At 43.4% G+C, this 13272-nt stretch overlaps 1 protein-coding gene across 14 annotated transcripts in view; it reads left to right on the top strand.

Annotated features, from left to right (window-relative positions):
- The window catches only part of cdk5rap2 (CDK5 regulatory subunit associated protein 2), a 33862-nt gene extending 21879 nt beyond the window's left edge, over positions 1–11983 (top strand). For 9 of the 14 annotated variants that reach the window (XM_030435362.1, XM_030435361.1, XM_030435364.1 and 6 more), the window contains 18 exons: positions 5–153; positions 789–1192; positions 1318–1550; positions 1869–1920; positions 3587–3759; positions 4544–4879; positions 5254–5379; positions 5485–5601; positions 5762–5951; positions 7837–7958; positions 8463–8678; positions 8769–8858; positions 8953–9215; positions 9297–9446; positions 9538–9676; positions 9944–9990; positions 10110–10164; positions 11428–11983. In XM_030435362.1, coding sequence (XP_030291222.1) covers positions 5–153; positions 789–1192; positions 1318–1550; positions 1869–1920; positions 3587–3759; positions 4544–4879; positions 5254–5379; positions 5485–5601; positions 5762–5951; positions 7837–7958; positions 8463–8678; positions 8769–8858; positions 8953–9215; positions 9297–9446; positions 9538–9676; positions 9944–9990; positions 10110–10164; positions 11428–11576 — 3011 coding nt within the window. In that variant the 3' untranslated portion in view covers positions 11577–11983. The remainder of the gene's footprint in view (positions 1–4; positions 154–788; positions 1193–1317; positions 1551–1868; positions 1921–3586; positions 3760–4543; positions 4880–5253; positions 5380–5484; positions 5602–5761; positions 5952–7836; positions 7959–8462; positions 8679–8768; positions 8859–8952; positions 9216–9296; positions 9447–9537; positions 9677–9943; positions 9991–10109; positions 10165–11427) is intronic. The other 5 variants (XM_030435366.1, XM_030435357.1, XM_030435356.1 and 2 more) reach the window with 4 other exon arrangements.
- Positions 11984–13272: the final 1289 nt, after the last annotated feature.

Genomic DNA, 13272 nt, shown 5'->3' with positions numbered 1-13272 from the left:
CCAGATCTAGAGGTTGGTGTGAAACCTAGCTGCAGCGCCTCTAGCCTGCCTTCCCTGCTGAAACACGAGCAGGCCACATTCTCCTCTACCGAAAACCTGGACTCAACGTCCAGCACCCCGTACCCTAGTTCCCCAGCTCTCAGCTCAGCGAAGGTATTCAGCTCACTTTTCGCTTCTCTCAACAAGCTGTAACTCAGCACTGCAAGTCTGTTGATCACTGGATTTCTTCACATGTTGAGCAGTGCATCAATTATTTTTCTAAAATGTGAACATTTCAGATTTTCTGACAATTTGCAACCTTTTGAAACTGTATAACTAGGACATCCAGTGTAAACACTATTAGTATTTCCCCACTGCCCTGAATGCCACTAATATATGAGAGTGCAGACTAACGTTGGCATCTGTATCCGGCTTTTTTGCATCTGTGGAAGTTTACACTCCAGCAATCCAAGCAGATTCTACCCAAGATCCTGAAGATGCTGGTTATTCCTCATCCTTTCTTTTGTTACGTTAAAAAGAGATAATGAAGTGCTTGAAAATGCAATTATGTTATTTAAGAAGCCAAACAAGTCTATTTCCAAACAAAATAACAGTCAGAGCTTTCATTTTTCCATATCATACATGCAACATGCACTGAAGAAGACACAGCTTAATGGATTGTCAGTTAACAACTTTAAATCTTGTTCTGTTTAATGACAATTTGCTGCTGTAAAATGTATGAAACCCAAAGTATCAGTAGAGACTGATAAATTAAAATGTTACCAACCCTCTCTGGTCTGTTTTTTCAGGTCAGTCTGAAAAGCCTGCAGGCCTATGATGAGTACGGCGTTTCTGAAGACCCTCTTCAGCTTCAGGGACAAGTCAGAGAGCTGAAGGTCCAGCTGGAAAACCAGACCAAACTCATTCTTCAGATGCAAAGTTTTCTGCGCCGGAGTTCTCTGTCCAGTGACCTCGCTGCCAACACCTCTGATCCCTCGACCGCCAGGGATCAAGAGGGGACGCAGAGAGAGGACCATAGCCAGGATCGGAGCTACAGAGGTGGGCAGCTAAGGGAGAAAGGCGAGGGGGAGAAGCATGCGATGAAGGATAAAAACAGCCATCTGAATGTGGAACTGGACAGAGAGAGGACGCTGAACAGAAGCATGAGTGAACAGCTGCAGCAGACACGCAGCCGCTCCACATCACCTGCGAGGTTAGCAGCCTTTATCACCGCATTATCAGTATTAGAATGTTTTTTGGCAACAGCTGCTTAGTCACTCTGAAAATCAAATCCCGACTCATCCCCCTCTGCTTGCCCTCATTCTGTCTTCTCCGCAGACTGGACTCCCTGGTGCAGTCGCAGGCCAGGGAGCTGTCACAACTGAGGCAGCAGATCAAGGAGAGCCGCAGGCTGGGAGGCCTGCAGCGTCGGCAGCTGGAGGAGCTGAGAAAGGCCTTCAAGGAGCTGCTGCAGGCCAGCCAAGTCGACTACTACATGGGGGAGGTGGTCAAAGAGCAGCTGGATAAGAGCCTGGGAATTCTGGACAGGCTGGAGGGACGGCTGGACAAAGGTAGCCGGGGCATCTTTTTAGGAATGGCGACATCACAACCACACTGCACAAACACGGTTATTAATCCGATATCATTTGATTCATGATAAAGCACAAACACACATGCAAATAAAGATGAAGCTAACAACAAGCAAATACTTTATCTCTCAATACTTAATAAAGCAGGGACTGAGTTTTTAAAAAGCAGCTTGTGCAGACACGTCTTGATGCTTTCAGGAAAAGAGAGCCACCAGCCGAGAGACGAACACACAAGAGCGCTCAGTCGTAAGTGATCCTTACAGACTGGTCTTTGACAGCGTCTTTTCCTCTGTCTGCTAGGAGACTCTCATCCGGATAATGAGGATGTGGCGGCTCTGGAGCTGTCTCGCAGGTACGTCTCAGACTCTCATACTGCATTTGCTCGTCGCCAATGTCTTCCATTAATCATGACAGCCCCCTTTCAAATACGAGGGTTACAGGAATACTTAGGTACTCGTCCTGATACTTTAATTACATGGTCAAAGAATTGTTTGACAATTTGGGAATTATGCTTGTTCACTTTCTGGCGGCGGGTTTGATGAGAAGATTGATACCGCTGCCATTTCAGTTCTGTAAATATGAGGCTGGAGCCAGCAGCCACAGGGGGAAACAGTCAGCCTGGTTCTGTCCAGCAGTAATACAAAAAAAGTCCAGCATGTGACCCTGTTTTAAACTGCGATTTGTCATCTTACACTTAACAGGACAGAGTCAGTCAAACGGTTGACCTAACTGACCTAACTAGCTGTAACCTATTATATAAACATTTAAACACATTTTTTTTTATATATACCATGAATAGTAGTATTGTTTAAGATCATATTCTATGTGTGCTTGTTTTAGGATTTGCTAGTTTGGGTGTTTGTCTCATGACCCTTTTAAAGACCCCCTCCCCACCTCCACCCAGCCATTTGCCTTATGACCCTGGGCGGTGTGTGTTTTGTTGGTTTTGAATGGCGTCCCGCTGTTGACCTAATTTTTTTCTGTGGCAATCAAAACATTAAGGTTCGACTGCCCCCTAACTGGGTCAGTGGTGTCTATGAGAAATTAGAGGAGAGCGAGCGCACACACACACATACACACACACACACACACACACACACACACCACATGTCAATGTTGATCCATTTCTCCCCGCCACAGTTCAACCTCCGGGAAGCAAATTAACTATCATTATCATTATTATATATTATTAAGCTATTTAACACAAGTTCAGTTCAACCGTCTGGACAAAATTTGGAACTTTTTTGTTTTGTTTTTTTTACAGTTTCTACAATTTTATTACCCACTATTGGCAGGAAATACAGCAAACTATCATTGAATGCAAAGTGCAGTTTCCCCTCTTGTTTGATGGGGTGATTGGTAGCATCTGTGGTTCTGAAAAATGCTATTAGATTTAGATTTATTTAAAGTAATATTGACTTTGCACAACTGAATCTTTCACGGTAGTTTTGTGTCCTTGGATTAGTAAAGAGTCATAGTGGCATACATTCATCCTCATGTCTTACTGATGAGGGCAGCGTTGGGGAGCTTCAGCAGGGACCACAGTTACTGCTGTCTTATGAGAGCATGAGAGATCCTCCTGACAGCCCGGCTAGGATCCAGCAGGAGATAGATTATCTGCGCGTGGAGCTAGAGGGCGAGAGAGAGCTGCTACAGCAGCACGTCTGCTTCCTCGTCCAGCAAAACCTCACCCTGGCAGAATGCACCAGGGAGCAGCTGGACATGTGAGTGGGTTCGATCCAGACGGACAGCATGACGTGTGCTGTGAACTTCCTGTTTTCCAGCTGTGTGTTTTCTGGTGAAAGTCGCAAACCCTCTGGTTAGGAACACACTTTTCTTGACATCTTCAGTTGGGCTTCCGTCCCTCGCGTTTGTGTTCTTATCTTTCCTGTTTTACGTTTGTTTGCTCTCCGCGGCCCAATGTAACGATGTGATGGATACAATCAAGCTCTAGGGGGGCCCCTCTGGGGGACAAACTAGAGTATGAACAAAACTAATTCCCATCTTCCTCCTCCCAGGTTGGCGAAAGAGCTGCAGGAGAAGAACCGTGTGATCCAGAGCCTGCAGAGCCAACTGAGAGGCCAAAGTCCCAGCAGCCACCACAGCTCTCACTCTGAACTGTACCACTCAGACAGGACCTCCTCCTCCTGCTACAGCAGCTCGGCCACACAGGGCGGCGATCGAGGCCACAGTAAGCACAAAGCTATGTTTATATACGCTTATATAAGACTAGATGAATACTTAATCTAGAGCTGGAATTTAATTGTGATTGGGTGTGAAAGCCAAGGCAAATTATGGTCTTAAGTGACACAGACCCAGCCAGGTATACTGTGTTCGAGACTAAGATTAACTCAGTTTGCTCCATTAAAAATGCATATTTTCCTCTTTTCATGCCTCGGTGTTATCGTTGACATTACGTGCGTCCTTGTCCCGGGTCTTGCAGCCTGTAATGGCACTTATTTTCCACTCAGATCCTTTCTGTTGCAACGAGGCGTCCCGCGGGACAAAGCATGCCAGCCAAGGACAGAGAAGGTGTCCAGTTTCAGTCCACCTCCACTCAAAGTTGCATTATTCAGTGGCACCTATCCGGTTCATTCTTCAAATTGTGTTTCCCTGTGGAAAAGAGACAGTGAAGCATGTGGACACGTTAGAAGTCCTGCAGACCCAAACTCACATTTATGTTACTGCGACAAAACTGTAGCATTACATGTTTGGCTCCTTTAATTTGCGGCGGTTCATCTTCTTCTTTTGCTACTTATGCTAGTGGATGCATTTTTTGGTTATCAACTCCAGCTATAACAGGTGTAGCATCCCCAAGGGCTAATTTAGGGACCTATTAACAAGTATTGAGGGGTAAAAGAAAGCTCTCACCAATAATGATTTGAAAATACCCTTTACACGACGAGAAGTGTTGTCAAATATCTACTTTTTCTCTTAATCCACGTACCTGTTGTTGTGTTTCTGTACATGCTTAGGCCAGAGACACCCGCCTGATTGGCCGGGAGCAGCCGTTCCTCCCGTAGGTGGAGCTCAGGAGGAAGGTGTGTCCGGTGCCGGCAGGCTGCAGGGCCTGCAGAGGGAGAACGGGCGACTGCAGGAGCAGCTGAGGAGCAGCGAGGTGCTCAACGCCAGCCTGCGCAGTGAACTGGACCTGCACCGTTCGATCATTGGCCAGACCAACTCTCACCATCAGGGACAGGATCGCGGCCACGAGCAGGACGGGTCAGGGCCTCAGACGGATGCACGAAAACCAGAGGGAAACATTGGCTCACAGAGGAATGCTGCCGAACAGCCTCGCACGATGAATTCAGGTAATTATGGGATAAAGCTGGGTTAGTTGCATTTTTTCTTTTTTAAATCACTTGGCTTTTGTTATTGAAAACAAGCAAATTGTGGGGTTCTTTTGGGGTTTTTTTGTATCATGGTGAAGAAGCTGAATTGTGCCCTTTGATGATGTCATAGTGAGGTCTTCAGGGTTTTCTCTGCTTGGGCTTTGAAAGTACACAATTTTATCATCAAGACATGAACAGTTAAACAAAATAAGTGATCAAGATGCATCTTGAAAAATGTTGAATCTAGTGTTTTTGTTGCTTAACACCCAATATAGGTCGGGATATGTCAACCTTTACTGTTTCCATTTTTTTTTTCACCCTTGAATGTATCTTTGTTCATGTTTGTCTGTCAGGCTTGCTGGAAGAACATCTACAGGAGATCCGAGCGTTGCGGCAGCGCCTGGAGGAGAGCATCCGCACCAACGACCTTCTCAGAGAACAGCTGGAGAAGAGATTGGCCGAGGTGGAGAAAGACCCAGGTACGCACCTGAAATCGCTCTTCATCTGTCTTCGCCCGTTTGATTATTAGGAAGCATTCGTGCCGTTATTATTATCTTGATGAGCGTGTTTGTACCCGTGTTCAGCAGCCACCAACATCTTCATCCACGGCAACGACGAGCAGGGTCAGTTGACCAATGAGGTGCGATTCCTCTGGGGCCAAAACCAAATCCTGAAGGAGCAGCTGAACATGGGCTCGAGAGGTAAAAGACGCATTTTTATACGTGCTCATTTTGATACACGTCTTTTCAGCCAGTAGACAAACAGTGCTGGAGTAACAATATTTTTCCAGATACACACTTCCTAAATCTATCACCGAGATGATGCTCAACACTAACTTACCGATGTTTTGACTTTCTCCAGACAAGCAGAAGGAGAACGAGAAGCTACGGGAGACTCTGGCCAGGCGGACGGCCAAACTGGAGCAGAGCAGGAAGGAGTGCGAAGCTCTGAGGCAAGAAAACTGCCGACTGCAGGAGAGGCTGGAGCACAGCAGCCAAGAAAACTCCCAACTGCAGGACACACTGCACTACAGCAAGGAGGAGCTGCACAGGTACACACACACGCAAATACTAATGAATGTGCTTATCGATGACTCTTTCTTTCCCATGACTAAGATGAGACGATGATGAAAAGACACTGATGGCATTCAACATTAATATTGTTGACAGAAAATACAAGCCTGAAATGAGTTTGAAAAATAAAAACATTATTTTTACGTTCCTGTGCTGCACACGCCATTTCAGGACTACACTTGCAGCAGGCGATGAGAACAGTCAGAACTCAAACTAACTTTAATCAACGAATTTACAGGAAGCAAGTAAAAGCTAACAAGGATGACAACAAGAGGGGTTAGGAGAAAGAAACAAGGTGATATTTGAGCTCATTTTTCGTTGCAGTGATGCTGAGTAGGGAAGAAGAGAAGCGATGCGGCTTGTGGTTTTCACAAAAAAACAAACATGTGTCCTGTCTGTGATACAATAGAAATACTTGTTTCCAAACCAAATGTCAGGTTAAAGGGACTAGTTTCTATCAGGGTTCGTACGGGTGCTTGAAATTCTTGAAAGTGCCTGAATTTCAATGTTGTGTTTTCAAGGTCTGAAAAGTGCTTGGATTTTAGTTTAAGTGCTTGAAAGTGCTTGACATTATAACTCCGTGTCTTTCACAAAATTGGGATCAGACTGGATAATTAATTTCTGAAGTTTTTGCTATTATAAAATATAATTTTAGATGTTTACAGCATGATACAATGTACATAACTGTGATAAAAAGTGAAGAAAAAAATCATAAGTATATATATTCCTTTAGATACGTATTTCACCCCAGCAATAAGGTGCTGGAAAATCTTAAAAATGACCCTTAAAAGTGCTTGAAAAGTGCTTGAAATTGACCTTGAAAAATGTGTATGAACCCTGTTCTATGTATTTTATGTTTTGATGATTAGCGGTATGAAATTGTAAATCGCAATTATGTTTGAAGAATTTCACATCACCCAACACCCACCACAAAGTACGTCAGTTAGGTTGCAAAAAATTTTTTTAAGAAGCCGTATTAATTATTATGAAGAATATTAGTTTGGCTGACATGTCCAGTCAAATGATTTACATGTCAAGCGTTTCCAGTCCCTGAAGCTGCACTAAGTATAATAAGATAAGTCTGAAATAGCACCGTCAAACTGTCAAACTTGACTAGTAAAACAACATGATGTCTAAACACGATACACAACTAACAAGCACATTATTGCAGACTTAAAGAAAGCTGGCAAAATAAGTCTAACGCACACGCACGCTATCATCACTTCTCTTCTTCATGCAACCTGAAACTACACAAGGCTGCTAATTACCATTCTAATGAGTCATTACTATTATCATTATTCCATTCTGTTTGTACAACTCAGAAACATGATCGTCTCCACATCATTTGTAGGCTCCTCCATGAACACACACACTCGCATGCTAACGTATCATAACGATGGTATGTGACCTCTTGCCCCGAGTCCCACTGGCACAGTTGAGTGAGGCCGACACCCGAAACCTGGAGTCTAGTTTACTGTCAGATCACTTCTCCTCTCCCTTTCCTTACCATGTCTCCTTGTTGTGTGTGTGGTTTTGTAAACTATACGAACAAGGCGCATTGTTTTGGTTTTGTTCAGAGATTTTTCTTTCTTTTTCGTTTTAAGAATTTTACGATGATTTTTCATTTTTCAAGCCTTTGATCCTACCATCACAATCATTGTAATGTCTGCTTTTTGTTCAAACAGTGTTGTTTCAACTCCAGATGCCGTTTTCTCTTGTGGCGCAGCAAAATTATGTAGCACTGGACTGAGATATGTTTGTAATATTTAGTCCTTCTGTATTAAAATAAATGGGCTGAGGAGAGTTCACAAAACAAAAGAGTGAAATATCAGACAAATTAAAAATTGTGTGTGTGTGTGTTAGGTTGCAGTGTGAGGTGAAGCTCCAGAGGCAGCAGCTGTCAGACTCCCAGCATCTTCTGCAGTCACTGCGCGTGGAGCTCCAAGTTTACGAAAAGATCAAGACGGAAACTCAGAAGCACAAAGGTACTCCAAGTTTTCTTTTCAGAACGTGTAACGCAGCTCAAATACCAGTGGTTTGAGACAAGACTGTGTGACTGTGCAACGACGACAAATCATCTCAGTTTTACAGGCTTTTAGTTGAAACTTTTCCACCCCGTCTCGGTCTTTGTTGCCAAACTCAGATTTCTCTTTCATCCTTTTATTTCTGCTGTTTGACACAGTAACAGTAGTTTTATGACTCTCTTGCAAAGGGAAAAGCCGTGCTCTCTTTGTCTAAAAGTCTTTAAAATGTCTGTTTTATGAAATGGTCACAAATGTGACCTAACATTTTTTAAAGATTGTCTGGTCTTGAACAAATCAACCGGACTACATTTTAAATTGAGAGTCAGCGGAAAGCAAAGAGAAGTGTTCACCTTGCTCCTGGTTAAAGTATTAACTGTTTAGCTGCCCCACTTTTCATGAACCTTCATTACCTGCTCTTTCCCTCTAACATGATGAGGTTTCTCTCTCCTTCATTGCCCCTCTCAGCAGAATCTAGCGGGGTGACCCAGGAGCCCGTCTCCGTCCCTCCCTCCGGCTCGGTGGACCTGAGCGAGCTGCTGTCGGAGATCAGACACCTGAGGCTGCAGCTGGAGAGGAGCATCCAGACCAACACGGCGCTGCGACAGAGACTGGAGGAGCAGCTGCTCAGAGGACCCAACCGCTCTGAAACCATCAACATCAACTACCTGCTGTCGTCGCCAGGTAAACACAGACTCTACATGCTTATTAGCCGAGACACACAGACGAGAATCTGCCAGGTCGCATCAGTGTTGTTGTTTATGTTTGTCGTAGACGAAGGAGGCAGGTCACCGGGTCGTGACGGCGCCGATCTTCTCCATCACTCATTTCAGAGTCACAACGAATACACCAGTGTCCACCATGGTAAGGAAACCTCGTCGGAAGTGACGTGATGTTTAATTGTAGGAACGAATCCAAGCCTGGATTAGATCACCATGACGTGCTTTAATCTTTTCAGAGGAGAAGCGTCACGCTCACTCAGAGGTAGACGGAGGGTCGGCCAGCGGCAGCTCGGGCGACAGCGTCACTGGCGCTCCCTCTCGCCTGGTGCCTGGCCACCGGATGTGGGCCAATCGCAACGGGCGCCATATTTTGGGTCTGATTGAGGACTACAGCGCCCTCCGCAAGCAGATCTCGGACGGACGGAAGCTGTCGCACTGCATGGTGACCCAGCTGCAGGAGTGTCTGCACACGTTCAGACAGCAGGGCTCCGACAACAAGGTAAGTTTAAGATTTTAGTTTGTAGTGCACTGACCGATTGTAACAAGACTGAAGGCTGAACTCAGGTTTTAACCCTCACAGATGATGGAGGAGCAGCATCTGAAGGGTTTATCTGGCAGCGTGAACAACATGCAGCACGTGTTGGAGGAGGCCAGTCGGCTGCTCAAACTGGTGTGGAGAGTTTCTCTGCCGGCCGGTAACACAGCAGGGGACGGCAGCAACAACCAGCAGGTAGGCGTGCACAAACACATACACTGTACCTACCCAATCTAATTAACCGTCCACGCAAACCGGATCTTAATCTGTTTATCCTCCATATCAGGATGAGCTGCTGAAAAATGAGATAGCCAGACTGAAGAGCCGGCTGTCTCAGCAGGAGAGGATGCTGAGCGGAGCCGTGAAACGCCTCCGAACCACCAACCAGCTCAAAGAGGGAATGGAGAGAGTCATCATCGATCAGCGTAAGAAGCTCATTTCATGATCAGTCATTTTTAAAGTCATTTATCAAGCCAAAATTTCAAATACTGTATGTTTTAGGTTCTCATGTTATCGTAAATTGAATATATTTCTGTTTCAGACTGAGAAAATAGTTTACACAATTTTTCACATTTTTCAGTAATTTTATAGACTTAAGAATGATTCAGATACTTAATCCTCAGTTTCAGCTCTTCAGTGTAACAGTCAGTAAATACATTGATGTTACTATCTGATATGTTTGTCCCCTTTAGTGTATCTAACCCACGGAGTGTTGAAGAAAGCCAGGGGGAATTTAGAGGTGAGTTTGGAAAGAATATATATATGCTCCAGTTCTTAAATGTTGAACTAACGTTCTTGTCCGCAGTGTTAAATACATCTCTTCTTTTCCTTCTAATCCTCTTTGTGAAATTACGATAGACAAATTACTGTACCCTGTTTGGCCTGAAAGGCGTGTCTGGAGGACCAGACGAAGGTTAGTGTGGTTGAAGTGCAGGCTTTGAGTGCTCTGATGCATGAGATTCATGAGACCTTTTTATTTTCTTTTATTTGCATGAAGCAAATACCAAAATATTACTCAGGGCTGCCAGTTTATTTGGTTGACTGAGCAAATTCTAGTTGTGTGCCATTGTGTCTATTTTGGACATTTTCATATAAGTTTAGCTCGCTGTTCCATGTAAACTGGAAATGTGTCATACTGTGTTTGAGTGACTGTGTGAAAAACTCTGCATTTATGATGCATGATCAGCCTTTTCTACCTATAAGGAGGCATCTTAAAAGGATAATTTGGGGAAATATGCTTATTGGCTTTCTTGCAAAGACAGTTAGCTTAGCATAAAGACTGGAAATGATGGGAAACTGCTAGTAACAAGGCTAATCCAAACCCTTTATTTACTTTTGGACAGAACCAAGTGAGCCATTTCCCTCTTGCTTTCAGTTTTCATGCTAAGCTAACCGTCTCCTAGGTTGAGCTTCATATTAAAGCTTCTCAAGCTTCTGATTATCAGGCCTGTCCACACATATATGGTTTTTCAGGATATGATAAGCATCTCAGAAAATATCATGGTATTCAATATTTCATTGTCGTTATTGTTATTATCATGTATGACGCACCTCAGAAGTATGAACACATTTTTTTTTACTTATTAAGTTCAAAGTAGAATTTCTCAAAACATTATTAAAAAATGAGGTAGAATTCAATACTGTTAGATAGGCCAATTTATACGGTAAAGTAAGATTTTCATACCTTGAAACTGTTATATTTCTGCAACCCTAAGCACAATGACTGAAAAGAGATAAAACTGACTGCTGACAATGTTTCAATAAAAAGAAAATCTAAGAAGACTCGTCACGTTTTCCTGCCATGTTCATTGTATTTTCAGTAACTAAGCAAAAATCCTGCAGAATATAAAATCTCCTGCACATGAATGACCTCTAAATGTGAATGGCCATGTGATGGTATGAAAATACAGAGAATAAAAAAATCAAATGTGTATCTGTGGACTAAACCTTACTGTGTTGTCAGAAAGCAAATCAGCATCATTTCCCAAAACGTCACACTGTTCCTTTTCAACAAGATGTCAGGTGCATGTCTCTGCAGGCACTCGTAATAATACTGTCAGTATTTATGGCTTCATAACCATCTGGTTTTACCCTGCATGTCTAAAGGCCGAAGATGTGAAGTGACTGTTAGTCTCTGCAGGCTGATGTTACAATATGTTGTCATCTTGTGTTTCAGGAGGTCCCAGTCAATGGCCAGTAGGGGGCACTACAGACCTGCATCCTGAGCAGCTAAGTGCTGCTGTTTCCAGGCGGACTGCAGGCAGCAGACTCTCTGAATCCTCCGAGGATCACAACAGTGACGCCTCTCTACACTGCAGCTTCTAAACCCGCTGCTACTCAGCTTTTGATAATCTAGCTACCTAATGTTCATCAGGCTTTATTATCCTGCCTTTCTGTCCTGCTGTACGACTGTCACCTTACTCTCCTGATATTAAAGCCTTTTTGTACTTTTAAATTGCACATGCTTGCCTTTAATTTGATTTATTTTAGGTACTGAAGTTGTAAAAGCTGTTTTTTAAAAAAAGAAAATGTCTTTTGTAAATAGTAGCTCCTGCAATTTAAATATTTTTCCTTTTATTCTTTTTATATGATGCATATAAGAACATGAAAATGTATTTTATTACTGACTTTATTGTTTTTACCTTTCTGTTTTCATCGGTCAGTTTGTGTATAGGATGGTTCAAAGAATTATGTTCAAATGCAGTAAAGAAAAAACATTTAATGAAACTCAACTGTGGTACTAAAGTCCCTTTATTTGCAAATGAATTTTTTGTGTACAAATCTTGGCAGCCACTTTTAAGCAGAAATGGGAGAATAGCAAAGTTCAGATCAAGATGAAGAGGGGTAGAAAAAGTATAGTGCTGCTTTACAGAGCTACTACATTTACTCATTGTACATAGGATTACATTTGAAAGGTCTAATTGTTCTGAAGTATAAAGGGTCTGCCAGTTAAACCCTTCAGATGCTGCTCTTCCATCATCTGTGAAGGTTTAAACCTTAGTTCAGCCTTCAGTCTTGTTATCAGTCACTATAAACCGCAACTAATCTTCGACGTGATACCTTGTTGTCAGAGCCCTGCTGTCTGAATGTGTGCAGGCACTCCTGCAGCTGTGTCACCATGCCGTGTGACAGCTTCCATCTGTCTAACATCTGCTTGTGGAGGGCACTGTAGTCCTCAATTACACCCAAAATATGGTGGCAGTTGCGATTGGCTCACATCTGGTGGCCAGGCACCAGGCGAGAGGGAGCGCCAGAGATGCTAGATACGCTATGATTCCTCTTAAGTAACTCAAGATCCAACTATGATCCAAACAAGTGTCAATACAAATACGTACCAATCAACACGAAATGGCTCAAAAGATGTGCCGAAACACCTTCTGGAGGAAAAATCTTGGCACTGACACTTGGTCAGATTTCACCTGTGATCCATTCTATTCACTTTGCGAGCCTGCCTCTAAACTAACCCTAACCAAAGATCCAAAAAGGTGTCAATACAAATGTGTACCAATCAACTCGAAATGGCCCGAAACATGCTCTGAAACACTTTCTGGAGTAAAGGTTTTAGCACTGACACTTTCATTTGTGATCCATACCATCGGTTTCATACATGTGTGAAAAGTGTTTACTTCTAAACAAAAAATAAAGAAAGGGTTAAGAGTCAGGTAGAAGGAGGGTTAAGTAAGGGACTAAGGGCGATACCCCCCAGAATATGGGGGTATCTGCACTGACAATGGTTTCCAACCCCAACGCTGACCCAACCCCAACTCTAACCCATAAAGACTGGAAATAATGGGAAGTGGCTAGCTTGGTTCCATCTAAAGGTTAAAAAACTGAACCCTTATAATCACCTTTGGGCACAGCCAAGCAAGCCATTTCCCTCGTTTTTAGTCTTTATGCTAAGCTAACCGTCTCCTAGGTTGAGCTTCATATTAAAGACAGGTATCTTCTCATTATGGGCTGAATGACTGAAAACACACAGAACTGACTGCTGACAATGTTTCATTAAAAAGAAAGCTCTGAG

The sequence above is a fragment of the Sparus aurata genome, chromosome 12, assembly GCF_900880675.1.
Source record: "Sparus aurata chromosome 12, fSpaAur1.1, whole genome shotgun sequence".
NCBI classification, from domain to species: domain Eukaryota; kingdom Metazoa; phylum Chordata; class Actinopteri; order Spariformes; family Sparidae; genus Sparus; species Sparus aurata.
Note: the sequence above shows the minus strand (reverse complement) of the source record. Positions and strands in the feature narration are given on the sequence as shown.